Source organism: Sinocyclocheilus grahami, unplaced genomic scaffold (assembly GCF_001515645.1).
Source record: "Sinocyclocheilus grahami isolate Dianchi unplaced genomic scaffold, SAMN03320097.WGS_v1.1 scaffold317.1, whole genome shotgun sequence".
NCBI classification, from domain to species: Eukaryota; Metazoa; Chordata; class Actinopteri; order Cypriniformes; family Cyprinidae; genus Sinocyclocheilus; species Sinocyclocheilus grahami.
Genome location: NW_015505496.1, coordinates 1,352,285 through 1,377,757, shown reverse-complemented (window position 1 = coordinate 1,377,757; position 25,473 = coordinate 1,352,285). Strand labels below are relative to the sequence as shown.

The 25,473-nt window shown below is 36.3% G+C and overlaps 1 protein-coding gene across 1 annotated transcript in view; it reads right to left on the bottom strand.

Moving 5' to 3' along the window:
* Window positions 1-24,368, bottom strand: part of LOC107602005 (anthrax toxin receptor 2-like) — a 68,538-nt gene extending 44,170 nt beyond the window's left edge. Inside the window, exons 1-14 of the mRNA XM_016294382.1 lie at window positions 23,901-24,368; window positions 21,227-21,298; window positions 16,173-16,244; window positions 15,850-15,931; window positions 13,120-13,224; window positions 12,964-13,032; window positions 12,644-12,724; window positions 10,106-10,166; window positions 9,839-9,934; window positions 9,689-9,749; window positions 7,410-7,488; window positions 7,131-7,226; window positions 4,187-4,231; window positions 3,449-3,544 (exon numbers count right to left, since the gene is read on the bottom strand). Coding sequence (XP_016149868.1) covers window positions 3,449-3,544; window positions 4,187-4,231; window positions 7,131-7,226; window positions 7,410-7,488; window positions 9,689-9,749; window positions 9,839-9,934; window positions 10,106-10,166; window positions 12,644-12,724; window positions 12,964-13,032; window positions 13,120-13,224; window positions 15,850-15,931; window positions 16,173-16,244; window positions 21,227-21,298; window positions 23,901-24,028 — 1,143 coding nt within the window. The 5' untranslated portion in view covers window positions 24,029-24,368. The remainder of the gene's footprint in view (window positions 1-3,448; window positions 3,545-4,186; window positions 4,232-7,130; window positions 7,227-7,409; window positions 7,489-9,688; window positions 9,750-9,838; window positions 9,935-10,105; window positions 10,167-12,643; window positions 12,725-12,963; window positions 13,033-13,119; window positions 13,225-15,849; window positions 15,932-16,172; window positions 16,245-21,226; window positions 21,299-23,900) is intronic.
* Between the last annotated feature and the right edge of the window lie 1,105 nt (window positions 24,369-25,473).

The window sequence follows — 25,473 nt, the reverse complement described above, 5'->3', positions numbered from 1 at the left end:
AGGGTCACATTTTGACTTTAAGTAAAATCACGTCGAGAGACACAATTAAACGAATCTGGGTTCTAGTGTCAACAATTCCAAAGTGTAGATACACCTAGGACTGAAGGGGCACTACATGTACTACATAGATGTTTCCTGTCGGCTCGATTTTTTGAGTGGACTTTGCCGTTTCGATGAGCATGAACGGTAGAGCCCTGCATTTTTAGCCCGACGGGCCCCGACTTTTTTACGTCCCTTGGGTTTCCATTTTTCCATTTTACGGATTATGATTATGATTATAATGAAAGAGTTTTATTTCGTTAAGTAGTAATTTAAAGCTTTCTATAGATATATTTATCATGTCTGTGTGTGGCATGCATTCACTGAGTTTCGGTTAATTTTTGTGAAGCGCTCCTGTTCAAGACGAGACGGCAGAAAGCGCATCATGTTTGATTTCTTTATTTTATAAAAGCACAACGTTTTGTTGATATTGTGAGTGCACACAAATAAAAGTAGACCCTTTACAGTTATGAATGATGTTTTACTCTTACCTTTATGAGCAAAAGTGACGGTGTATAAAATAAAAGTAGACCCTTTACAGTTATGAATGATGTATTACTCTTACCTTTATGAGCAAAAGTGACGGTGTATCCACTAAATAAAATGCAAGTGATCGCGCTGGCGCCTCCATGTCCTGCAAAGCGCGCTTTAGCTTCCACTCTCCGCACAAACTATTGGATATAGCGCACATTTATCTAGGTTTAACGTTTAAACATTGTTATATGCTTGAACTGTTTTATATCTATAGATTTTATTTTAGGCAAGTCGTGATGATTTGAGAAGGCTAAATTGATCAAACAGGCTCACTATCTTGGTCGTTATTTTAAAAAACAAAAACGTATATTTAACGAACAAAAAATGCTCCAAACGTTTTTCTAAATTAACTTAATAAAAAAACGAAACGAAATATAATAACTTTGCCATTACATACAAAACTGAACTATTTTAATAGCTGAAACAGTAGTATAAGCTGTTTTGGGAGAAGGGGAAAAAAAGACGGGCTCGGGTCTGTAATTCTTATAAGCTGTCGGACATGGGCCGGGCTAGGGCCTGAGCGTTTCAGGCCAGGGCCTAAATTTGAGGCCCGTCCAAGGCTTTAATGAATGATAAATGAGTGGAGCGCTGAGCAGAGCGCACATGCATAGAGCGGGATAATACGCAGAGCGTCACACCACGTGAAAGTGAAACCTGAGCGGTGAAATAATTTTAGGCAGCCGGAATTTCGGTGCATCTCTAATTATTGGAGACAGAAATGAATATTACATAATGGATGCTTTTTTGAACATTGGAGCTTGGAGGAGGGACGGTCGAGCGTGTAACAAATATCCCTTTTAAAACCAGCTTTGAGATGGATACAGTGCTACACTCTTAAAAATAAAGGTGCTTCACGATGCCATAGAAGAACCTTTTTGTCTAAATGGTTCCATAAAGAACCTTTAACATCTGAAGAACCTTTCTGTTTCACAAAAGGTTCTTTGTGGCGAAAAAAGGTTCTTGAGATTATAAAAAGGTAATAAAGAGATGGTTCTTTAAAGAACCTATGACTGAACGGTTCTTTGTGGAACTAAAAATTGTTCTTCTATGGCATCGCTTGAAGAACCTTTTGAAGCACCTTTATTTTTAAGAGTGTATGTAGCACATTTCAGCTGAACAAAGTCGAATGACAGAATGGAAGTCAGCAAGATGAATTCGTCTCATCACAGCGGTTCTCAATCCTTCAGCATCAACATGGCCTAAGACAGCGGGACATCATGGAAGCTGAACTGGCAGGGCCCTGTCAAGTCAAAACCATCAGTCAGGGGCTGTGCTACATTTAAGGGGATTTCTATCAGAAACTTTGAGGTGTCTTGAGCTTGACATCACAGACACAAAGGCTTTTAGATGGGCAAGAACAGCAAGTGCTCTTGTGTGGATAAAAAAAAGAACAATATGTTTTCTTTTCCAAGCTCAATTCATTAATTCTCCACCTGATTATTAAAGTCTGGACCAAAATGATCAAGAATATCTGACCCTTAAGTCTACTACTAACATTTACATGTCATCTAAAGCAACTTACAATAAGAGTAATAGCGGGAGAGATTAATCAAAAAGAGAAATCAACACAAGTAATACTAACATGAACAATATAACCTAAATGTATGCCAATGAGGCAATATCACGCAAGCTGGGTTGCTGTTGTTCTGAATATAAGTTATTTTGCAGTTCTTTAAACATTAATATCAAGTAATTTGCATTTCAGACAAAATTTGACCTGCTAGGTTTTTTTTTTTTTTGGACATCAATGAAAATATTTCCAAATGAAGTCAAAGATTTGCATGTTGCCAAGTAACGCACAGACTGAAGCAGAGAATGTAAATAGGGATGCACTGATATTTATATTTATGTTATATTCGATAACCTGTGAATGGCTTATAAAAATTCTACATTATTTTTTCAAAATAAATTAAAAGTAAAAGCACTATAAACTGAAGTCATTTTAAATGCTACAAGTCAAGGCATTAAAACATTATAATGTACAGTATGAAAATCTGTTTATCTATTAAACTGTGTTATTCAATTATTATTATTATTAAAGAATAACCTTAGGTAAGGGTTAGATGAAGGCAAAAGTCAAATGTCAGCCGATAACCGATAGGGTATCAATATATTGCACATCCTGATATGTGACCCCAATTAAAGCACTCCGCTCCATGTCCACTCCAGATTTTCCATTTTCTGCTAAACTCTCACTCCATTGTCACTGGTGAGAGTAAGCCAAAGAAAACAAGGATAGTCCAACTTTCTGGAAACATAATTACTCCAGCCTCCAGGCAAAATTACACAACCCCACTTGAACTCCACACTGCTCATTAACCATTCAAAACTAACTGTTGTATAAAAAATACAATTTTATAATGTTAGTCCTACACTCTTAAAAATAAAGGTGCTTCACGATGCCATAGAAGAACCTTTTTGTCTAAATGGTTCCATAAAGAACCTTTACCATCTGAAGAACCTTTCTGTTTCACAAAAGGTTCTTTGTGGCGAAAGAAGGTTCTTCAGATTATAAAAAGGTAAGAAAGAGATGGTTCTTTAAAGAACCTTTGACTGAATGGTTCTTTGTGGAACCAAAAATGGTTCTTCTATGACATCGCTTGAAGAACCTTTTGAAGCACCTTTATTTTTAAGAGTGTACAATTATGAAACTGTCAGAAAAAGAAACATGTTGATATATCAATATGTGACTTAATAAACATGCAAAGCATTAATAATGTCAGGCAGGTCATCAACACTCCTGGGAGAAAGAGTGGAGGTGGCAGACAACTGCAAAATGCTCAAAAACAGCTGTGATGACATCAAAACCTTTCCTGTCATCAGGGGGCTGCAAATCATTATAAGCATCATTAAAGTGTAATGTCTCGATGTTCACCTCCATTCGTTTGATTCCACCAGCTCCTCTTCCCCCATAATAAGATGCATCAACTGTTGGCCACTTTTTCTTGGGTACTGAGTCTGGCTCTGGCTTCTGAAAAAAAAAATATGGCCAGAAAATTGATAAAATTGAAACTTACAGACTCAAAGAAAGCATTGCAAATACAACAGCAGATGGGTGACTGTTATATTTATGCACACTACCATTAAAAAGTTTGGGGTCATTAAGATTTTAATTAGGATTTTAATATTTTAGGAATTACATTTTTGGAAAACATAATTCATTCCTGTGCTGGCAAAGCTGGATCTCAGTCTTTAGAGTCACATGATCCTTCAGAAATCCTTCTAATATGCTGAGTTGGTGCTCAAGAAGCATATATTATTATTGTTATCAATGTTGAAAATAGTTGTTCTGCTTATTGTTTTTGTGAAAACCAGGTTTTCGGATTTATAAATAGCATTTATTTGAAACAGAAATCTTTTGTAATATAAACAATGTCTTTACTGTCACTTTTGATCTATTTAATGTATCCTTGCTGAACAAAATGAGCAATTTCTTTAAAAAAATAAATCTTAACCCAAACCTTTGACTATATTTTAGCATTTTAAAAATAGAACCTTCAAATTAACCGTAAATAAACCTTGTGTATGTTATACAAAAATTATATGTATTTTTTAATAAAAATATATATTCATAAACATTAATTATATGTATATTTTATACAAAAAATCTTACAGGTGGAGGTGGAGTAGGTCTTTGAGGGGGTGGGTCTTTAATAACCTGAGAAGAGAGAAAGAATCATTCTAAATGAAATTAATCAGTTAGTTATTGCTGTCTAAGGACCTGATTCACAGTTGAACAAATGGAGCCGGGCACCACCACAATTGATTACAGGGATCTGCTTGTAAAATAACACTGCAGGGCCCTGGTGCAAAATAAAGAAAGCCCAAAAATCAACTTGTTGACAGGGGAGTCTTTGGGGTGAGCACGGTGGTCCGTTTAACTCTTAATTAATTGGACGATGTTCAACGCTCCCCTGCAATCCCCCAATCATAAAGTCCTGAGGAATTAATTAGCTGCAATGAAATGCTGAAGGGAAACTTGGGCTTCACTCCAGGCCGATCCCCAGTGCAAAGGAGAGGAGAGTTAACAGGATGAGATGACTTCCTGTAGCACTGTCTGTGACTGCTTGTCTGTCACGAGAAACACTAAGCTGGATTCAGCAGGTGACTTTTCTCAAAGACAAGATGTTCTTCCTGGAAATGTCTTTGGCATCTATTGATTCTGGTGTCGTCAGATTAGTGATCGCTCAGCAAACTGCATATCAACTGACCTGACACATCTAACCACTCTTCAACATGATGGATAAATATGTTACTAGACAAAAGTGAGTTTGCGTCAGAGCAGCGGCCCAGCAGTTGAGCTTATGTGGGCGACACAAGTTTGAATCCAATGTCATTTACCAGTCCCATTCACTTCTCCTCTCATGAGGTTAAAGGGCAAACTACTGCAATATAATGGCTACATATGTAATTTGTAAAGCTCGGCATACTTGAGCCTTTGTAACTCACAGAATAGACTCCAACAATCTAGATAAAACGCCTCGGAAGTGACCATGTTTCACCTGTCAACCATGTAACCCCTTCCATTGCAGATGCTTTCCAAAATGGAAGCCTTGTCTCATTAAACATGAAAGATGGATACACTGCCATTGCAGGTTAAGCATTTACTAAATTAGTTTTCAGGGGAAAATGCCTTTTAATCATCACATATCATGGGTAGAACAGCTGTTTCATTCACATTAAAGTGCACTGATATCATTTCGCCATTGTTACCATTATAATGATGGAAAATAATCAATTAGAGTTAATTAATTGCTCTTTGACTGACTGTTGGAAAATCCAATCCTATCCATCCGTGGGGCCCCCAGCGTGTGATGATTAACATAACTTTGGACAGAACCTTGTGCTAAAGGATTAGCTTTTTTATTGAGTAATTAAAGAGCAGATTTATATTTGCCAGACATATTGTGGGATAAATAAGGCATTACACAAATTACATGCTGGGCTGTTAGGTTCTCAAACTACCTGAACGACAGATGTGAAGCCGGGACAACCCTTTAAATGTGGTTCGGACGATGAAGAGCTGATAATTAAATCCAAAATGTCAGTGTACTTCGCCATCTGACACTCATGCGAGGGGTTAAAAACTAGTGGCACAGCTGTGGAATCGACCAATCACAGCCCAGCAGTACAACGTCCCCATATGGCTTTCGGGATAATTGTCCAATTGGAGTTTATAATCTGTCCATTTCACCCCTCTGAACACACTGTTGTGTCAAGCTGTTTCCCAGGCTTAACATGATCATGAACAAGTAGCAGGTAGCATATTTGCAAATTAAAATGGTGCATTTCCATTAACATAAAATTAACCTGTTTGCAGTAAAACAACAAATTAATGACCTAAGAGTGTGGTATCAGACCATAAATAAACAGATGCCTTTACCAAAATACAATGACATGTTTTATATTTAATAAAAAAAATAATTTAGAAATAATATGATATTTATTTATTTACATTCCAACATTTATATGTTTAGATTGTCCACTGTAGTCAATTTAGTCTTTGGACTGACCTGTTTGATGGCGCAAAAACACATACTTACATACTTGACCTTCCAATTTCTTATGACCTTTCTTACTATTTGGTAAAATTTTGGCATTTCTGCAAAAACCGTGTTGCTGTGGGGGGGGGGGGGTGCTTCTGTATTTCTCTGATTGCTGAAAGCTGGCATGGCTGAGTTTAAATATTAACAAAGCACACATGGTCCTTCTCTTGTGCCGGGGTCCCTGATGGAGAGGAACAGCAGCTCTTCCACCAAGACAAACAGGGCCGAGTCCAGACATGCTGCGGGGGGTTTACATTTTAATGCCTTTGTTGGTTTTCCAAAATATGCTTCCATCTCGTCCTGGAATGGCTCCCGCCAGGTTCTCAAAGAGAGGTGGTGCATATAATTTGGTGTTGCATTGACGCTGATTGCCAAAGCGATACTCACCAGCTTCGAATTCTATATAAATTGTAAGTGCACCATCTATATACAGTATACAAGCAAATCAGAGCCGAGACCGAGAAGCATAGCTGCTTTTTTATTTAAATAGTTATTTTAAGTATAGGAGAGTGTACTTTGTTTGGTTTTATTTTACAGCCAAACATTTGAATCACAAAAAAAATCACAAAGCACCAACAGGAAAATAGCTTCTTGTTTTTTTTTTTGCCACATATGAAATACTTCTGTATTTTTAGCAGCTGTTCTGGTTGCACACATCAGATGAATAGTCAGGATGTGGTCAGGTCTATTGCTGTGCATTGTTCTTCCCTTGAAATTTACAAATTTGACGTTCAGCCACAACAACTAATAAAAAAATCTCTTAAAGCTGGGTAAATATGAACAAAACACTTTATAAGCTAAATGAACACCATAAGAAAAGTAAACCACTACTGATTTCTTATCTTACTATAAACAAATGATGTAAACCTCATTAGAATTTACAGTTAAAGTACCAAACAGGAAAGTATAAATAATGAGAAATAAACATGGTAATGTTAATCTCAATACAGATTCTGTAGGTGAAAAGGGACACAATTCACATTGGGATGCTGGAAGACATGTGACACTTACAATAGTGCAGCAGAGAGGCCAGAACCACCACATCAGAGCCAAAGCCAACAGGAGAAAGAGCACCAAGAACACAATGGCCACCACTGTGCCGTCCGACTAATGAGAGAGGGAACATTTACAGTTGGCTTAAAAACAGAATAACAGCAAGATGTTATGAAAACAGAACGAAACAAAGGAAATACTGCATGCAATATAAATCCAATTTTTACAGTTATAAATTATGTTATAAGTATATAAGCTAAAGAGACATTTTTCCTTCTGATGTCATGTTTGACTTACACATGTGGAGGCAGTGATGGTGAAAGCACTGGAGATATATGATGTGCCACTGTTCAAACTGATCAGAACCTCCATTTGTCTATAGGAAGAGAACACATAAGCACATTGGAATGGTACTTTTTATTTTATGCTAATTATTACACACTGCCTTGAATAAAGTTTGAAAATATAGTTACTCTATTTTATACACTGTATATTCTGCTTTATTTTTCAGAGATTTTTCTGTGAGATTTTTCACAGCAGAGTGACGACAGTTACAGCAGAAACGGAGAGACAAATATAAGGAAGGAGTCCGATTGGGAGTTATTTAGAATATGATGTAATTTCTGATCAAAATAAGTGCATCATAATAGGCAGTGTTCTACAGATAAAAGTAAAGAAAAAGGGAATGACTTTAAAGGGGAAGAAAACTAAACAAAAATAGACAAAAACTGAAATGAAATTAAAAATTAAAACTAACAGAAGCTAAACTGAATTGAAAATAAACCAACATATACATATGTATATATATATATCCCATTATACCATCAGTTAGAATAATAAAAAATATATTGGCACCTTAAAGAACTTCAACTTGGTTAGCTACTTCTTGTTAGTAGCATGTAGCATACACTACCATTGGGGATGTATAAGGTTGTATTATACTGATCAAAAGAACTTTTCTTTTCTTTTTGTAACTATTCATTGAAGGATCATGGAAAAAAAGATCATGGTTTTCACAAAAAAAATATTGACATTTGATAATAATAAGAAATGTTTCTTGAGAACCAAATCGGCATATTATAATGATTTCTGAAGGATCATGTGACACATTTCGCTTACAATATATTAAATATTATAATAGAAAACAGTTATTTTAAATTGTAATATTATTTAACATTTTACTGTATTTTTGATCAAATAAACGCAGCCTGAGTGAGAATAAGAGGCTTCTTTCAAAAACATTTATAAAATCTTACTTAAACCCAACAGTTTGATTAGTAGTATAACTAACTACTTTTCCACAAGAATACACTGATTGTAGTGTATTCAAGTTCAAATTATGATTAGCTTGTAGCTTGGCAAGTAGCTTTCCAACATTGGCGAAAACATCCAATATGACACAAGATATGAAAAGCATCAAACTTTCATTGAAAAATAAATAAACCATTCAGCATTTTAGAAAGACTGACCATCTTTTTATCATCTAGCAGAGTGAGAGGAGGAGCTCTGGTGGAGGCAGCGCTGCCATGTTATCTGGGCGCATTTCCCACCCCATGTGCAGATGGAACTTAAATGGCAGCCTGACAGATCAGATTGATTATTGATGAGGCACGTTCCACCACTCGTGCTGCAGGCAGGTGTCAGGTCTGTTCCTCGGTTATTTTTCTCACTCCGCTGTTGTTGTGAAAACACAGGTGAGGACATGCTGCTGCCAGACAAAATTTCCTCACCCCCTCCAGCCAAAGACTCTAAGGGACGGGGCCGGCCAGTGCTAATGGGCAGGCTGACAGATGCCCTAGATCCTGGTCTGACGAACCAACAGCTGTCGTTGCAGATGAGACCTGATATCTGGCGCTACGTCATTGAAACACAAAGACCATTTAAATCCCCAAAAGACACTATTTGATATTACCTAGTGGACTGTTCAGCAAAGATTGTTCAGGACAACTCATATACAGTATGTTTGCATATATGCTATAAATGACATGAATTGTTTTCTGGGTGGCATATCCTGGATATGCTTCCAATCAAAAATATGCAGATGCATAGACACATTCAGAGAGCCAGATTTTAAAATAGTTGTATCTCGGCCAAATAGTGTCCTATCCTAACAAACCATACATCAACGGAAAGCTTATTTATTCAGCTTTCAGATTGTGTATAAATCTCAGTTTCAAAAAAATTACCCTTATGACTGGTTTTGTGGATATATAAAACCATAACCATTTTGCACATATATAAAATCATAATATATTAACAGAAACCGGGAGTGTCAACGTAGCTAAATGAATGAACCACAATTCATTTTGAAATTCCAGACGTTAAACAGAGGAATAATAAAAACAATATTTATTATTTTAGCATATTAATTGAGATTGTTTAATTATATCAAAATAATAATAATTCTATTCATTAAATTAAATAATTTTAAGTCATCCTGCAGCCCTCTTGGAAGTTCCCTAGTGGGCCCTGCCGCCTGGTTAAGAACTACTGCTTTAAATCTTTATTGGTGTATTTGAACATCTTATTCTGTCTTTAGAAACCTAATGTGACTGTTAAGCCACAAAACGTCTTGCATCTTAGGTGCATTGCATTCTAGGTGTGGCCTGCTTGTCACTTCTTGTATGATACAACTGACTACCAGACAAAAAAAATCTCTTAAATCAGTATTGCATCAGGCTAAAGAGTAAGGTTGACGTCAATATATGCAGTATAACCATACTTACTGTTAGTAGCTCCATCCACTATGAAACTGCAGACCACTCCTTCTGTTTGTCTACCCAGTGTGAACCCATTCCCTCTCAAAACAATCTCAAAGGACTCTGTGGTATGTAAACCAGATGAGGACATAATGAGAAGCACTCCTGGGCATTCACCCAAATCAAAGACCATGTACACGCACGCACGCACAAACACACACACACACACACACACACACACACAAAGGCAATTTCATCCACCCTGACAGCTGTAAAAGCACTCAAAATGCTTACGGTTCACACAGACGCTGGATGGCTCCACTGTTAGGATCTCTGTGCATGATTGCTTGAGGATCTGTATGATAAAAATGTATTCAAATTAGTACTTGTCACTGCTGAATCACTGTATCAGCTATCACAATGTCTGGGTGTTTAGCATTCACGCCGGGGATGTTTGCTATGCCAAATCAAGCTCAATGAGACGAGCATCACATACTGTAGTGTGGTGTGGGATAGACCCGTGTCAGCCGTTATGGGGAAATTATGCGGTGCCATTTTCCCTCTTCAGCTCTATTAGAGACCGCAGGCTGACATTATCATATAAACAGGCCTGTGAGAGGCCACCATCGCTTCTCCCATCATCCACATAAATCAACAGAGGACAAACTATGCAAATCTCTGTACACAATGGGCAAAAAGACAACATTAACAGAAAGATATGGTCCTCCAAATCGCCTGCAGTGGAGATGAGGCTTCAGACTGAAGCGGAGGGCACATATACAACAGGCTGATTGAATATGACACCTGATAAACTCTGCTATCATTAAAGGGAAGAAGGAACACTGACTGAACATCAGGGCTGAAAGATACTCAGGATGGTCTTTATGACTCTTTAATGAGTTATGAGATGGAACGATACAAGGGAGGTTCATCGCAAGACATTTCAACTTCTTTTCTTTGACATGTATCTATACACACACAGGAATAGACTTTAAGCATTAGAGCATCCATCTATCTATAATTATTACACAGATCTCTAGAATACTTGATTCTGATTGGATAATCATGACATTCTTGCAGTGCAACAAATTCTCAAATTGCAAGAGCCACAAATTCTCAGTTGAATTGAGATCATGGATTTGACCTTTTTAAGCTTTTTTTCCCCCTTGCTTTGTGTTTGGATCACCATCCTGCTGAAAGAGTTTTCATTCAGTTTTCAGCTTCAGTCAGATTTAAATAAAATTTCTTGTATGTATATGAGGTGTCAGCGTTGTGAGAATTAGCACTACAAATACTGCTTTCAAATTTGGCTGAAAATGTTTTTAACCTCATTTGACCACAAAATCTTTCCCTTTCACAACTAGGTCAATATGTTTTTACTCAGAAACCCGTGTTTACACTTGGATCTTTTTGATAATTTAAGCAATATCCATTCCCTCCAGTCGGGTCCAGTACACATATTTTGTGGAGTTATATACACTACGGTTTAAAAGTTTGGGGTCGGTAAGATTTTCAAAAAAATATATATTTTTGAAATCTCTTGTGCTCACCAAGGCTGCATTTATCTGATCAAAAATACACTAAAAACAGTAATATTGTGCAATATTATTACAATTTAAAATCATTTTTATTTGTATTTCTTTTTTTATTCTTTTTTCTTTCTTTTATTTTTACATGTAATTTTATGTAATTTAATTTATATGTAATAATTTAATAAATAGAATATTAAAAAACAGCAATTATTAGCATATATTTATCTTTTGTATCATTGTAAATGCATTTTTGATTATTTTCAGGTTTCAATTCAATGCATCCTTGTTGAATATAATTATTAATTTCTAAAAAATAATAATAATCTTACTGACCCCAAACATTTGATATTAAATATTTTAATTAAGCCACAAAAATAAAAAATAAAAAACCTTCTCTGCAATCAATCAAAACAGTCTTGGAATATTAAAATATGCCTGGTTAAATCTATTCTTTAGGCTTTTGCTTTTTGCTAAATATCTGTTAAGTCTCCTTTAGGCCCAGACTGCAAAACTGATCTCAAATCCTGGAAATCTGAGCAGAGAGCAACATGAGGCCAACTAGCACAACCTCCAAGATTACTAATCACTGGAGAATGCCTGTGTTTTGCTGGGCCTGAAACTCCATTTGGCCAAACAAGCTTACTTAGTAACAACATGATGGGTCTTTTTTTCATATCTCTTTTGTGCACAAAACAATAAATTACATGGAGGTCCTGTCATTTGTCTCGCATGACTAAACCTGAAAAATATCCAAGAAACTGATTCCTGTGGTCACAAAACAACACACCCATGTACAAAAACACTGACCTCAGCTGTTGATGGTTTACTGATGGCAGAAGATGTTCAGTCTTCATACCATGTTTACAATGTTAAACTGCATCTTCGGTAAATGTGATGCACATAAAGTAAATGCAAACATGCACGGAAAAATTGCTGAGGAACATTCAAAGCATCATGAAGCAAACGGAAAGCATCACAAATGCAAAAAAAAAAAGGTAATTGCAAAAACACATCCATTTTCAAAGAACACAAGAAATATTCCCAAGAATGGGCTGTATACTCATAGTATAGTTTAGTTGAGGTGATGTGCTTGTTGCCGATTCTCTCAGCATTTCTCCCTTGAGTAAGCCATTTAACCCCTTTTTGCTCCAGGGGGCTGTTCACATAAGAAGTCTACTGTAAGTCACTTTGAAGAAATTGTCAGCTAAATGACTACCTAACAGTTCAATGGATCTGTCTTAGTTGACTAGAACCTCTATCACACCTTTTGGGATGGGTGCCCCTGGCATGGAGAACTTACCGAGTTCACAATGTCTTTGAGAGCTTGAAAGCCTCCTTTGACTGGGAACACTTGCTCCCTGGTATCAGCCACATCGGCGAGCTGTTGGCAGGCAAATAGAGAGATAATAATAACAAGGCTGATAGCCAAGTAAAAAAAAATGTGCTGGCATTTCCTCTCCTTTAACTCAGTTTTCAGAAACAGAAAGAGAGCAGCAGCCCTGTAATTACAGGCAACTCTGCAAAACCCCTGCACTTGGGGAAGCTTTAGAGAGCTTTTTAAGTGTTAATCGCACGTTTTCTGTGTAGTTTTCACACTATTTTTAAATCTGTCAGTATTACCTGTTCTTCATCAAAGTCCTTTACGCCGACACAGTACACACGAGCCCCAAACGTCCTTGCTTCATCAGCCTATATACACAACAAACAGTCATAACAATGCAACTGTTCATTGCCATGAATTAAGAAAAATATGTATGATGTTAGATACCAGCTCACCTCATCCTTAGTGAGTTTATGGATATACGGTTCAAGCTTTCCATCAGTCAAAGCCACAATTATACTAGAGGACTTTTTGAGCTGTTCTTTCATTTGTGCAGTTGCCTGGAAAGAGGAAGGGAGTGATAGTTGTGCGAGTAGAAACATATCTATTTTCTCAAAGATTGCAGGGATGTATTAAAAAAAAAAAAAACAGTCATAAGGGTAAATTTCTCAAAATTGAGATTCATATATCATCTGAAAGCTGAATAAATAAGCTTTCCATTGATGTATGGTTTTTTAGGATAGGACAATGTAGATACAACTATTTGAAAATCTGGAATCTGAGGGTGCAAAAAATAAATAAATACTGAGAAAATCTCCTTTAAAGTTGTCCAAATGAAGTTCTTAGCAATGCATATTACTAATCAAAAATTAAGTTTTGATATATTTACAGTAGGATATTTACAAAATATCTTCATGGAACATGGTTCTTTACTTAATGTCCTAATGATTTTTGACATAAAAGAAAAATCGTTAATTTTGACCCATTCAATACTAAAAATATACCCCATCGACTTAAGACTGGTTTTGTGGTCCAGACCAGGGTCACATATTTCATTTATCTATCATTGTATCAAAGACACTGAACTCATCTTGAGGCCAGATATAGGATACTGAATGTGAAAAGAAAGTGAAAGTGACATATGACCAAGTATGGTGACCCATACTTGGAATTAGTGCTCTGCATTTAACCCATCCAAAGTTCACACACACAGCAGTGAACACACACACACCGTGAACAAACACCCGGAGAAGTGGGCAGCCATTTATGCTGCGGCACCCAGGGAGCAGTTGGGGTTCGGTGTCTTGCTCAAGGGCACCTCAGTCGTGGTATTGAAGGTGGGAGAGAGCACTGTACATTCATTCCCCCCACCTACAATCCCTGCCGGTACGAGACTCAAACCCGCAACCTTTGGGTTACGAGTCCGACTCTCTAACCATTAGGCCACGACTTCCCAGTGTGGTTAGGGCTGGACGATATGGCCTAAATTTATATCACGATATATTTATTAATTTCGGTCTATACGATATAATTCCGATATCGATATGAACACTTATTTAAAAAAAGCCTCGTAAAAACTGCCAAGAACGCCCACAACAGATGTCTGTGCATACAAACTTATGAAAAATGAATTTGACAAGTCTTGACACCTCATTTAAAACCATATAATACTTTGGGGAGAAAAAAAAACGGCACAAATAAATGAATGCTCACCTTTTATTTGTATTTAGCCTTCATACAAACAAGAAATGTGAAATCACTGTCAAATAAACATCTCAGACTCACCTAATTAATATTAATATCTTTAACTTCAAACTATAAGCTAACATACACTACCAGTCAAAAGTTTTTGAAGAGTAGATTTTTTTCAGGTTTCTTTGATGAATAGAAAGTTCAGAAGAACAGCATTTATCTGAAATAGAAATCTTTTGTAACATTATAAATGTCTTTATCATCACTTTTAGCATCCTTGCTAAATAAACGTATTAATTTATATAATTTCTTTCACAAAAAAATAAAAAATCATACTGACTCCAAGTTTTTGAATGGAATAGTGTATAATGTTACAAAAGCTTTTTATTTCAGACAAATGCTGATCTTTGGATCTTTATTCATCAAAGAATCCTGAAATTAAAAAAATGCTTAAACTGTTTTAAATATTCATAATTAGCAAATCGGCATATTACAATGTTTTCTGGATCGTGTGACACTGAAGACTGGAGTAATGATGCTGAAAATTCAGCTTTGATCACAGGAATAAATTACATTTTAAAATATATTCAAATAGAAAGCAGTTATTTTAAATAGTAAAAATATTTTTAAATGTTACTGTTTTTGCTGTACTTTGGATCAAATAAACGCAGGCTTGGTGAGCAGAAGAGACTTCTAAAAAAAAATTTAAAAAAAAAACATTAAAAATCTTACTGTCCAAAAACTTTGACTGGTAGTGTAGGCTGATTATTCTTATAGATTGAAACAAATGTGCTTTAGCCAGTATAAAGGGTATGAAAGGTGCTCTGAGTTTCTGCAGAAAAAAAAAATAAAGAGCTACAACTAAAACATGTTGCTGGAGACGGGCTTACTGAAAATTGAAAAACTGCTTGTCTGCCAGCAGGAGGCGCTGTGGAACTAGCGGTTTCTCCAGTAACGGCTGTAATCAAAGCAGCTCCGCTCATGAACGCTACTTTATCAGATAAAATGAAAACGCCATCGAAACTTTTCTGAAGACCGTCGGTTCCCTTCAGAGATACATTCATATAAAACACCCGCGCCGTGCAGTGCTCATGTTTATTCAACGAAGTCAAACACCACAAATAAATCAATGTATGGGAAACACTAGTAATGTATATCGAAATATCGGAAATGTGTTTAAAAATCATATCACCGTTATTGAAAAAAATTATATCGCGATACATATTGATATTGAATTATTGTCCAGCCCTACGTGTGGTGTGTTTATTTAGAAAGATGTAATTACACCTTATCTTGGTCATGAGGGGAACCAGAAAGTTTACCCTGTTACCTTATTTTGTTTATTTCAGTACAAGAATAAATTCAAGGAAATACAGTCAGTCAAGTATATTTACACTCCCGTGTCTGCACATTAGATTTTTTTTTATTAATTAATTTCTTAAAACACACACAAATTCCATTCCACGGTTTATCATAAAAAGCACACCATTTACCTTTTTAATTCCTTCATGCATGTAGGTTTCTCCTGCTGGTTTGACAGCATTTAAATACTTCAGACCTTCATTTATTTTTGCCCTGATAATGAAAAGCAAGGAATATTCTAATCAGTGTACACGGAAGAAATATTCTACTAAATGTCATGCTCACGATAAGATGTAATGGTAATTTTAGAATCATGTAAAACCATCAACACATGAAGGAAACCTTTACACCAAAAATATTTACTCCTCTTTAATGTACTGTACAAACACATGGTGTATTACTAGTTTTCATACACTAGGGACTGCAAACACTTCATGCAAGCCTGATTCCGTACCTGTCTCCAGTGAGCTTTAACACAATCTCTGCTTTCGATGAAAACACTATGAAGGACACGCGCATATTTGGACTGGAATAAAAAAAATGAGAAAAAAAGGAAAAACACTGTAAATGTATGACAAATGGAAATTCAAGTGCAGCTGCAAATTCTAGTTGGACACATCTCTTTTTTAATCACATCAGAAAGCACATCAGAAGAGACTTGATTTTATAGCTAAAAACAAGCATTGCTGCAAATGATACAGAGAAATCCTTTGATGTAGAAAGTCTGGCTGTCCTCATGTTCTTTTCGCAACCATCAGAGTTGGTTTATGAGTAAGATAGCCAATGTGACCAGCTAATAAAAGCTTGTGACTGGGGGAAAAAAATCATTTCTGCTTGAACCAAGGAAGTGATTAATTGATATACAGACAGTAAACAGGTTGTCATGTGTGATTCACGCAGACATCCTGTTGGTGATTATATTTATACCTGTCACTTCTTATATTTATTCCTCTTACCATTCGCAATAAGAGCAGGGCAAACAAGCAGCCACAAAAATTTCTGCAAAGCAGTGATGCAATACAGATGTGTATTTGGACCTATGTCAAGTTCAAAAAGTAGAACAATGACATTAATACTGGTATGTTTCATTGTTCAAGATATAGTGTTATTTTACTATTATTTATTTAAAATTATAGTATTTATTACCATTACTAATAGGCATTTATTTTTATATTTGTCCGTTTTCATTTAAACTTCAGTTTAAAAGTTTTAGTAATTTTAGTATTTATTTTTTTAGCTTCAATGTATTTTTATTTCAGTTTTAGCTTTAGTAATTTTAGTACTTCACCATATATATTTTATTTCAGTTAGTTGCCCTGGCAACAATTATAATAATAGTTCAAGTTTTTAACTAATATTTACTTTATTTTCAATTTTATTCCAATTAACTGAAACATTTGTTAATAGTTTTAGTTAACTATAACAACACTAATGCTATCACGCAACCTGCTGGTTTACAAAACCGGGGATTTTATGTCCTAACGATATTGGAACAGCATTCTTTTCTCAGAAAGAACTGACACATAATCTGACAACAAATATATAGCTGATTATGACAAGTACATTTCAATGAAGCAGTTGGTCTTTTTCACAACCTTCTGTCAGGAAAGCTGATACAGCATAGGAACATGTTGGGTTCCTCTACACATTTGAAGTCAGGTCTCAGGACCGAGCATAAGGAGAGGTGCAGCTTTTTCTCACTCAGAATGACATCCAATCCACAACCATCCCCCACATGAGATACTCAGGGAGAATATCCAAATGTATCCAAGCAGCCAAACTTTGGTAACAAAAATCAGATGAAGAAGAGGCAAGAGAACTGAACATTTCGCAGGCTGATCAAGTGATAAATACAACAATTGCCAAATGGTATTACGATACCTAGCATGAATGAAAAATTGTCCTAAAAAAGAAATGATTTCGAATGTTCTTGAATATATAAAGAGTATAGGTGTACTGTAACCTACTTGTATCGTCTTTCTGCTTGGTCCCTTATTACACCATAAAACAACACAGGAACCCCTCACACAGCTCTTCAAGGTAATTCCTAAATAATATATTCATACAGCAGGTCCATTCAGTGCTTAATAAAGCACCCTAAAAAGAGCCAGTGCAGACCACATGGCACAACAGAAGACCATCAAAGTCTATGGCAGACTGCACTGGTCTTCCTGCACTCATGACTTAAAGTACATTGGCTGCGTCTTCTCCTTTCATGTGTGAGGGATAAGTGTGCTGTTGGATGGTTGCAGTGCAAATGGCCATTCTCACAGCCCAGAAGACTGAGCCTCCTTGCCACCCACTCCCACCTGCTCCCATTGCTATTTTCTCAAGCAGACTGCTTTCTTCTGGCTAGGTCGCTACCATCTGTACTGGCACATACATTGAGTCAACGTTACATAAGTTCACATTCATCTTGCGATTTTTCCCTCCACTGTAGGGCCATCTTAGAACCGGATGTGTAGCTGCCGTTTAGCCAAGTTAACATTTAGCTTTGATTTAAGTTGTGATGGATATTTCCTTTGATGTGTTAGATTGGGAGGTACATTCAGAATTTGTACAAGTGACTTGTCTGATAGCATTAAGCTAGAATATTTACCTCACAAATCTCTCTGTTAGATTTTTGACGAAGTCATAGATCTGATCCCAGTCAGTCGAAACACTCCCAGATCTGGAAGGAAGCACATGAAAACAAAGTCAGCACTAAAGAAAAAACAGCTTGAGGCAATTATATTTAAACCCTTAAGTCACATGTCCCCATCTGGTTATTGTAAGTGTTGTGCTGTTGATTACATTGTGGCAAAGAAGCTGCTGAGTCAGTTACACTTCATTGTTAGCACAGTCTCAGAGAAATGATTTCTGTCTTAAAAAGGCTCAGCACAGACCTTGCTATGATAACAACATATGAGTCAAGACACTTCATTATAGCTGCTGACCACTTCAGTTCCCACTCAATCCTGAAACTATTGCATCACTCCAACACCGAAACATCAAACTACCAGATCAGTGGTGGATGTCTGTCGTATATGTAATAGCAAATGAGACAAAGACAAACTAACTGTGTTTCTTATGATCACCTAGGCTACATTTATTTGATTAAGAAGTAAAAATGTACAATAAAAGTGAAAAATATTGTGAAATATTTTAATTTAAAAAAACTGTTTTCATTTTACTATATTATAAATTGCAATAAATTCCTGTGATGGAAAAGCTGAATTTTAAGCAGCCATTACTGCGGTCTTCAGTCTCACAGAAATCCTTCAGAAATCATTCTAATATGCTGATTTGGTGCTTTAAAAACATATAATTAAAAATGTTGAAAATAGCTGCGCTGTTCAATATTTTTGTGGAATTCTCAGATGAACAGAAGTGTACAAAAGAACAAAATTTACTTGAAATAGACATTTAATGACATTTCAATTGTCTTTACTCTCACACTACATCAATTTAATGCTTCATTTGTGAAGAAATGTACAGGTTTTAATTTCTTTTGTATGAAAATCTCACTGATCCCAAACTTCTGAATGGCAGTGTAATTCCAAAACAGAAAATGTTTGTTGTCCATTAACAAGACTGTTGGTAGATAATAAAAGTGGCACAAATTAACTGGCCAAGCAAACATGGTTATTAACCAATGCTGATAGTCTCAAAATAGTCAAATAGCAGCCTATTAATTGGCCTGGCTAAATACAAAAAACAACTTTTTTTAAGATATTTAGCAGATAAGCAAGATGAAAATATCCAACAAAGCATAACATGTATTGTCCTTTTCTTGAACAGAAACAGAACTATAAGCATGAATAAGTTCTGTGGATTTATATATGCTATTATGTCAATTTTCTTGCTCTTAGCAAACACTCTTATAACAATGAGGCTTATACTTCTGTTTGGTGTAGTGTACAATTCATGTTACATTGACAAGTAATAATGGGAAGGTAACAGAGAACACACAAATGTTGCCAAGCTAGGACTCCAAAAGCCAAAAAGGAGTCTATAGCAAATACAAAAACACCACACAAATCAACATCAAAAGGAGCTGTGTTAATGAATGCATTGCCAAAATGCAACTGTATACATCCATACTGAGATGAGTTCATAATCATTTTGATTACTTTTCCATTATTGCACATATCTGTACATATCACAACATAAAATCCATGAATCATTTCAAGTGAAAGTGGAATTCTGAGACATTAACCTCAATGCAAAGCAGTCTTTAATGAGAAAAGTGTATAAAATGTGCCCTTGATGTAATAGCTACAAGGTAATTGAACTAATAATTATAGTCCACTGCATGTGCTGAGAACATTAAACACAAGCGATTAGAAACTCATTTTTTATGCATTGTCTTCTTCCTTGTCTCAAGCCAAGGTCAGAGAATCTAGATAAGCATTAGTGGGAGCATCAGAGAACATCAAACCACATCAAATGAGAGAAATGGTCTGGACCTGTGAAGGGAAGTTTGATTTCCGGCCACAGACATTTGAAGCCGGATCTGCTGGTCTTGACCAGTCATGATGCCTGGCTGGTTCTGTGCTGCTCGAAGTTCTTCAAAAAGAGGAAAAGATCTGTGCCATCATCCTGTAATAGTTCCAGACAGGATGGAGGACTGAACTGAGGCCAACAACAATTCTCAAAGGAATCTAAGTTAATATGAAACATTGCACATGCATATGAAAGTTCGACAGACAGTTAGAAGGATGGATAGACAGATAAGTAGACACAAAGAGGGACGGATAGTCTTCTTGAACTTGTGTACATCAATTATATATACAGAAAGAGACAGACAGACAGATAGGCATATAGATAGATAGATAGATAGATAGATAGATAGATAGATAGATAGATAGATAGATAGATAGATAGATAGATAGATAGATAGACAGACAGACAGACAGACAGACAGACAGACAATGGTAACACAGGAACCCCTCACACAGCTCTTCAAGGTAATTCCTAAATAATATATTCATACAGCAGGTCCATTCAGTGCTTAATAAAGCACCCTAAAAAGAGCCAGTGCAGACCACATGGCACAACAGAAGACCATCAAAGTCTATGGCAGACTGCACTGGTCTTCCTGCACTCATGACTTAAAGTACATTGGCTGCGTCTTCTCCTTTCATGTGTGAGGGATAAGTGTGCTGTTGGATGGTTGCAGTGCAAATGGCCATTCTCACAGCCCAGAAGACTGAGCCTCCTTGCCACCCACTCCCACCTGCTCCCATTGCTATTTTCTCAAGCAGACTGCTTTCTTCTGGCTAGGTCGCTACCATCTGTACTGGCACATACATTGAGTCAACGTTACATAAGTTCACATTCATCTTGCGATTTTTCCCTCCACTGTAGGGCCATCTTAGAACCGGATGTGTAGCTGCCGTTTAGCCAAGTTAACATTTAGCTTTGATTTAAGTTGTGATGGATATTTCCTTTGATGTGTTAGATTGGGAGGTACATTCAGAATTTGTACAAGTGACTTGTCTGATAGCATTAAGCTAGAATATTTACCTCACAAATCTCTCTGTTAGATTTTTGACGAAGTCATAGATCTGATCCCAGTCAGTCGAAACACTCCCAGATCTGGAAGGAAGCACATGAAAACAAAGTCAGCACTAAAGAAAAAACAGCTTGAGGCAATTATATTTAAACCCTTAAGTCACATGTCCCCATCTGGTTATTGTAAGTGTTGTGCTGTTGATTACATTGTGGCAAAGAAGCTGCTGAGTCAGTTACACTTCATTGTTAGCACAGTCTCAGAGAAATGATTTCTGTCTTAAAAAGGCTCAGCACAGACCTTGCTATGATAACAACATATGAGTCAAGACACTTCATTATAGCTGCTGACCACTTCAGTTCCCACTCAATCCTGAAACTATTGCATCACTCCAACACCGAAACATCAAACTACCAGATCAGTGGTGGATGTCTGTCGTATATGTAATAGCAAATGAGACAAAGACAAACTAACTGTGTTTCTTATGATCACCTAGGCTACATTTATTTGATTAAGAAGTAAAAATGTACAATAAAAGTGAAAAATATTGTGAAATATTTTAATTTAAAAAAACTGTTTTCATTTTACTATATTATAAATTGCAATAAATTCCTGTGATGGAAAAGCTGAATTTTAAGCAGCCATTACTGCGGTCTTCAGTCTCACAGAAATCCTTCAGAAATCATTCTAATATGCTGATTTGGTGCTTTAAAAACATATAATTAAAAATGTTGAAAATAGCTGCGCTGTTCAATATTTTTGTGGAATTCTCAGATGAACAGAAGTGTACAAAAGAACAAAATTTACTTGAAATAGACATTTAATGACATTTCAATTGTCTTTACTCTCACACTACATCAATTTAATGCTTCATTTGTGAAGAAATGTACAGGTTTTAATTTCTTTTGTATGAAAATCTCACTGATCCCAAACTTCTGAATGGCAGTGTAATTCCAAAACAGAAAATGTTTGTTGTCCATTAACAAGACTGTTGGTAGATAATAAAAGTGGCACAAATTAACTGGCCAAGCAAACATGGTTATTAACCAATGCTGATAGTCTCAAAATAGTCAAATAGCAGCCTATTAATTGGCCTGGCTAAATACAAAAAACAACTTTTTTTAAGATATTTAGCAGATAAGCAAGATGAAAATATCCAACAAAGCATAACATGTATTGTCCTTTTCTTGAACAGAAACAGAACTATAAGCATGAATAAGTTCTGTGGATTTATATATGCTATTATGTCAATTTTCTTGCTCTTAGCAAACACTCTTATAACAATGAGGCTTATACTTCTGTTTGGTGTAGTGTACAATTCATGTTACATTGACAAGTAATAATGGGAAGGTAACAGAGAACACACAAATGTTGCCAAGCTAGGACTCCAAAAGCCAAAAAGGAGTCTATAGCAAATACAAAAACACCACACAAATCAACATCAAAAGGAGCTGTGTTAATGAATGCATTGCCAAAATGCAACTGTATACATCCATACTGAGATGAGTTCATAATCATTTTGATTACTTTTCCATTATTGCACATATCTGTACATATCACAACATAAAATCCATGAAAGTGAAAGTGTGAAAGTGGAATTCTGAGACATTAACCTCAATGCAAAGCAGTCTTTAATGAGAAAAGTGTATAAAATGTTGTAATAGCTTAATAGCTACAAGGTAATTGAACTAATAATTATAGTCCACTGCATGTGCTGAGAACATTAAACACAAGCGATTAGAAACTCATTTTTTATGCATTGTCTTCTTCCTTGTCTCAAGCCAAGGTCAGAGAATCTAGATAAGCATTAGTGGGAGCATCAGAGAACATCAAACCACATCAAATGAGAGAAATGGTCTGGACCTGTGAAGGGAAGTTTGATTTCCGGCCACAGACATTTGAAGCCGGATCTGCTGGTCTTGACCAGTCATGATGCCTGGCTGGTTCTGTGCTGCTCGAAGTTCTTCAAAAAGAGGAAAAGATCTGTGCCATCATCCTGTAATAGTTCCAGACAGGATGGAGGACTGAACTGAGGCCAACAACAATTCTCAAAGGAATCTAAGTTAATATGAAACATTGCACATGCATATGAAAGTTCGACAGACAGTTAGAAGGATGGATAGACAGATAAGTAGACACAAAGAGGGACGGATAGTCTTCTTGAACTTGTGTACATCAATTATATATACAGAAAGAGACAGACAGACAGATAGGCATATAGATAGATAGATAGATAGATAGATAGATAGATAGATAGATAGATAGATAGATAGATAGATAGATAGATAGACAGACAGACAGACAGACAGACAGACAGACAATGGTCAAGACTTCAGAAACAGAAGATGTTTCTCCCCTGCTTTTACGATAACCAATCTCCCTGCACCAAACGAAACTGCTTTGTGTCTCAAGTCTCAAAAAGACTTTATTTCAGCTAAGTGTCTTTCTGTGTGGCCCTGGTCGCCAGGAGTGTCTGGCACACATGTAAAATCAGGTCAAACTCCGGAATAGCTGGCACGGACATGTACTGACTCTATTCACACCTTAACCTACAAACACAAGCTTGGTGTGGTGTAACGTTAAACATTATTCAACATTATAAACAGTAACTCTGTGCGTTATACATATTTATTTTTTTGTCTTGAGAAGTTTGAATTCAGAACAGCATCAAAGTTTGCGAGAACTTACCGGTCCAAAACAAAGTAAAGGTCATAGGCTCCGTGACAAGAAGGGGTTTCTGCTTTAAGGGTTGAAAAACATAAACAGAAGAAAAACGTTGCCGTGATTGCCACGGTCCAGAGAGTTGCCTTTGTCATGGCGACGTGTTTTGCATCCGCGGTATAAAGTCATAAAAGGAGGCCTAAAACTGACTTGAATGACGTTTTCTTATATGAAGTGACATTAAAGCAATGTCAAGTTCAAAACAACGGCGCTGTGTCCCCCGGTCTGGCGCAACATTGTCCAATTTATAGCGTTGCAGAAAAGTTCATCTTCCTGTGAAACATAGGATATGCAACGTTATACATCTGGTTCTTCACTTATCCGTTTCACGCCACCCCTAAAACAAACCGCTCGGTGTCCGTTTTTGCGAGTGATGACTTGGAAAGCGCAGCTAAATTGTTTGAAAAGTTCTTTGCGAGTTCGGGTAGTTCACCTAGTTTTGATGCGCATGCGCGTCCGCCCAGATGTGCAACAGGGTTTTGAGGTCAAAATGAAAATGCCGTTTGGCTCGGGCACACACTTCTTATTTTTCTTTGGAATTTGTTGGCGTATTCCGCACCATAGCCACATACCGCCACCAACTGTTTCTATTCATACATGGATGATATTCCCCCCTCTATTCATATTTTATTTATTTATTTTTATTTTATTGTTAATTTTATTTCGGGTTCACCCAAGCTGCATTTCTGGCTGCTGCGTGTTCAGCTCCCATGCCAAAAAACCCAGCTTGTGTGTTCCCCTATTCCTTTGCTTTATTTATTTATTTAATTAATTAACTATCAAATTCGTTTATTTAATCCTGTTTCTACTATGTATTTCATTACTATTCTTTGATTAATAGCTTTTTTTTAATCCTTTTCCTAATATCCAATTTATCTTCTTTTTTTCTTTATTATTACCTTTTAAGTTCTTTATCATTTTAATTCTCTCTATATTATATTTCCGACATTTTAATGTTACATGTTCAACGGTTTCCATTACCCCACAAAAAGCACATTTACCTGTAATATGTTTACCTATTTTGTATAGTGATGCATTTAGTCCTGTGTGCCCAAATTGTAATCTATTTAAAATCACCTCATCTTTCCTACATCTTCCAAAATTGTGTAACTTCTTTCTCGCGCACACACACCCAGCAGCTGTGATCTTAAACAGGATGTGGGTTTAAATGGGACTATAAAAGAAACACTCATATTTTTCCGTGGGATACTGATTGTATTTAGTAGGGATACTCTATTTAACAGTGAATGCATTTTGATCGCAGACTGTAAAGTATAGTAAACAGACAAGCCCTGTGTCTCGTATGTGGCAAGATATGGCCTTGAGTCATGTTTTGTGTGATCTGCGTGGGGAATTTCTTATGTGCGTTAAACAAACCCCGAAGGTAATATATTAACACCAACCCTTATTGGGCAAGAAAATACGCGATTTTCAAGAGATAATTATATCATTCAGTAATTATCAAGAGATATTGTGGAAAAAACAAGCAGAGATAAGCTGGTTAAATGTAGTTACTGAAACAGAAACCCTGGCCTAAAAT